Source organism: Lagenorhynchus albirostris, chromosome 2, assembly GCF_949774975.1.
Source record: "Lagenorhynchus albirostris chromosome 2, mLagAlb1.1, whole genome shotgun sequence".
Taxonomy (NCBI): domain Eukaryota; kingdom Metazoa; phylum Chordata; class Mammalia; order Artiodactyla; family Delphinidae; genus Lagenorhynchus; species Lagenorhynchus albirostris.
Genome location: NC_083096.1, coordinates 137304530 through 137307918, shown reverse-complemented (window position 1 = coordinate 137307918; position 3389 = coordinate 137304530). Strand labels below are relative to the sequence as shown.

At 43.3% G+C, this 3389-nt stretch overlaps 1 protein-coding gene across 2 annotated transcripts; it reads left to right on the top strand.

The window, feature by feature from the left end:
* The first annotated feature begins 560 nt into the window (after positions 1–560).
* Positions 561–2697, top strand: LOC132516166 (ganglioside-induced differentiation-associated protein 2-like). 2 transcript variants are annotated; one of them, XM_060142573.1, is made up of 2 exons: positions 561–2085; positions 2123–2249. In XM_060142573.1, the coding sequence occupies exons 1-2, from the start codon at positions 784–786 to the stop codon at positions 2126–2128; spliced, it is 1308 nt and encodes a 435-aa protein (XP_059998556.1). In that variant the 5' UTR covers positions 561–783; the 3' UTR covers positions 2129–2249. The 2 variants fall into 2 exon arrangements, with proteins under 2 accessions (XP_059998556.1, XP_059998555.1); XM_060142572.1 differs by having other exon boundaries at positions 561–2697.
* Positions 2698–3389: the final 692 nt, after the last annotated feature.

Here is a 3389-nt window from a genome sequence, read left to right as displayed (position 1 = left end):
TCCCATTAGAGCGCATGAAATGCACAAGCTCGCTTAGTCCTGACAATAACCAGAAAACACAGGTTCTGTTCATTATCCCCATTGTACAGATGTGGGGATCGAGCTCAGGGAAATTGGGAGACCTTCATTTTGGTGGAAGGATTCAAAGCCGAGTCTGTGATTTCACATCAGCACCACTGAAGCTGTGAGACTATTACGAGTCTGGGCCTTCTGGAGAACTGGCCAATGAGAGTAATTCACAGGTCCAAGAAGGGAGAGCAAGGAGGTTCCTTCAAGAACAGTTTCTCTTTTTATTTCCACCGTCAGAGGAGGTGAGCGGGCAGCGCATTAATCCCCCTCAAGGTAGGAAGAGACAAAAGCTCAGAGAAGTCAAGTAGCCCAACGAAGGTCACAAGTAGCCATGGGTTAGATGCCCTTCACACTTATCACTGCATTATACACTTAGTTATTTTATTATCTGCCTACATCATCTAAAGGTAAGCTTCATGAGGTCAGAGATGTTTGTCTATTTTGCTCACCCTATATTCCGAGCACTTAAAACAGTGTTGGGTTTCGCCTGCCAGGGCTCCTGCGGCTGGTCTTTCCAGCCTCCTGCGACTTTGGCTGCTTTACCCACCGAGCTCCTGGCGAGGCTTGTTCGGGGATGCCGCTCGGCCGCTTTCCACGAGGAACTTAACCCGCCGTGCCTACCTCCCGGATGGGACCGCCGGAATGCTCTAAAGTCTACAGTGAATATTGAATTGCTGAGGAATTTGGGAAAAGACAAGCTGAAGTTCCCATTCCATGGATCCCTTGGGTGCACCTTCCCAGTTTGTGGATGTGGATACACTACCAAGCTGGGGCAATTCTTGTGAAGAACAATTAACTACTTCTGATACTGCAGCTGAAACATATCAGGAAGAGACTATTAGATCACCTTTTCTTTACAATAAGGATATCAATGGAAAAGTGGTTCTCTGGAAAGGAGATGTGGCATTACTGAACTGTACAGCTATTGTGAATACCAGCAATGAAAGTCTTACTGATAAGAATCCTGTGTCAGAAAGTATCTTCATGCTTGCAGGGCCTGATTTGAAGGAGGACCTCCAGAAACTTAGAGGTTGCCGGACAGGTGAAGCAAAATTGACAAAAGGATTTAATCTAGCTGCCCGGTTCATCATTCACACAGTGGGACCTAAGTACAAGAGCCGCTATCGCACAGCCGCTGAGAGTTCCCTATACAGCTGCTACAGAAACGTACTTCAGCTGGCAAAAGAGCAGTCCATGTCTTCTGTTGGATTCTGTGTCATCAATTCTGCAAAACGAGGTTACCCTTTAGAGGATGCAACACACATAGCACTTCGCACGGTAAGGAGATTCCTCGAAATTCATGGAGAGACTATTGAAAAAGTAGTATTTGCTGTCTCTGAACTTGAAGAGGCTACTTACCAAAAGCTGCTACCTCTGTACTTCCCAAGGTCATTAAAGGAGGAGAGTTGCTCATTGCCATACCTACCTGCAGATATTGGAAATGCAGAAGGGGAGCCTGTGGTACCCGAACGGCAGATAAGAATAAGTGAAAAACCTGGTGCCCCAGAGGACAACCAAGAAGAGGAGGATGAAGGCTTGGGAGTTGATCTCTCTTTCATTGGCTCTCATGCTTTTGCTCGAATGGAAGGAGATATTGATAAGCAAAGAAGACTGATCCTTCAAGGACAGTTATCAGAGGCAGCCCTGCAGAAGCAGCATCAAAGAAATTATAATTGCTGGTTGTGTCAAGCAAGATCTGAGGATCTATCTGATATTGCTTCTCTAAAAGCCTTATACCAAACAGGTGTTGATAACTGTGGTCACACAGTAATGGTGGTAGTTGGAAGAAACATTCCTGTAACATTAATAGATATGGACAAGGCTCTCTTATATTTTATCCATGTAATGGATCACATTGCTGTGAAGGAATACGTATTAGTATATTTTCACACACTGACAAGCGAATACAATCACCTGGACTCTGACTTCCTGAAGAAACTCTACGATGTTGTTGATGTCAAGTACAAGAGGAACTTGAAGGCTGTTTATTTTGTTCATCCAACATTTCGTTCAAAGGTATCAACATGGTTTTTTACCACCTTTTCTGTCTCAGGACTGAAGGACAAAATCCACCATGTGGACAGCCTCCACCAGCTGTTTTCTGCCATCTCCCCAGAACAGATCGACTTTCCTCCTTTTGTCCTTGAATATGATGCCAGGGAAAATGGGCCTTATTATACGTCTTATCCCCCATCACCAGATTTGTGACCTGCTATCTTTCAGTGCTACTGGTTTCTAAGGACACCACTTTCTCCAGAGATCACTACCTACTGAAGTGATATTCATTTTTGCTGTACAGCTCTAGAGAGCCTTTTGTCCCCACCTCTCTGGTATTTTTTAATCGACTGTATATTTTCTGACACATAAGCAATCTGAAAATGGTAGGCCATTCTGAACTGTGCACTTATTTTAAATTTGTATATTTGTATCAAATGAAAATGTTCACTTTTCGAGGGTTGTTAATAGAAATTGGGGAGCAACTTTTGAGTATCTTCAGTTTCCTGAAAGGACACTGGATTCTCCATTAGACAAGCCACAATATTGTTCACATCATCTCTTTAACATTGCACGCTTTCTTTGTGTACTCAAGTGTTTCTCAAAATATATAGAACCAATGTATGCTGGAAAAAAAAACAGTGCTTGGCATATAATCGGTGTTCAGTATTGCTGAATAAGTTGTGAGTTAATTATCAATGAGTTAATCACACCGTATTATAATTGCCTTGTCATTTTTCAAATCTCCACTATTTAAAACAATGCGGTCAGGGATTGTATTACAGGTGTTTCCTCCATGTCTAGTACAGTGCCTGGCACGTTGTAGGTGCTCAATAATTGTTCTAAAATGAATAAATGAATGAATGAGGCAGAACTGAGTTTCAAACTTTGACCCTGATCTTTGTTTCTCTTCCCCAGGTACTGGAAAGTTCACTGGAGAGGATGAGGTGGAGGCAGCTGCGTGTAAATGTGGCTTAGCGAACAGAAAGGGGAGAGATGTGTCCTGGGACAGGTATCTGGGGAATGCAGGGTCTTTCTGTTAAGATGCACTCAAATCCCCAACCACTGCCTGCACTTCAGTGACTTAATCAGAAGAGACCCCGAAAGCATCTCCAGTGACTCTGACATCCTAGAACTGAAGGACTCTGGGACACAGGTGGTGCTCTCATCTTTTTAATAAAACTTTACGACTCAATCAAGATTCTGAGGGTTTTTTTGTTGTTGTTGTTGTTTTGTTTTTTTAATACACGGAGGGTCTGTGACTTCAGAGGGTGTGAAAACTCTTCCTCATATCTTGACAGAACAGTTCTCCATCCAAGGGAGGA

Bases quoted from the DNA above. Each gene is read 5' to 3' on its own strand.
- LOC132516166 (XM_060142572.1), top strand. From the start codon at position 784: ATGGATCCCTTGGGTGCACCTTCCCAGTTTGTGGATGTGGATACACTA.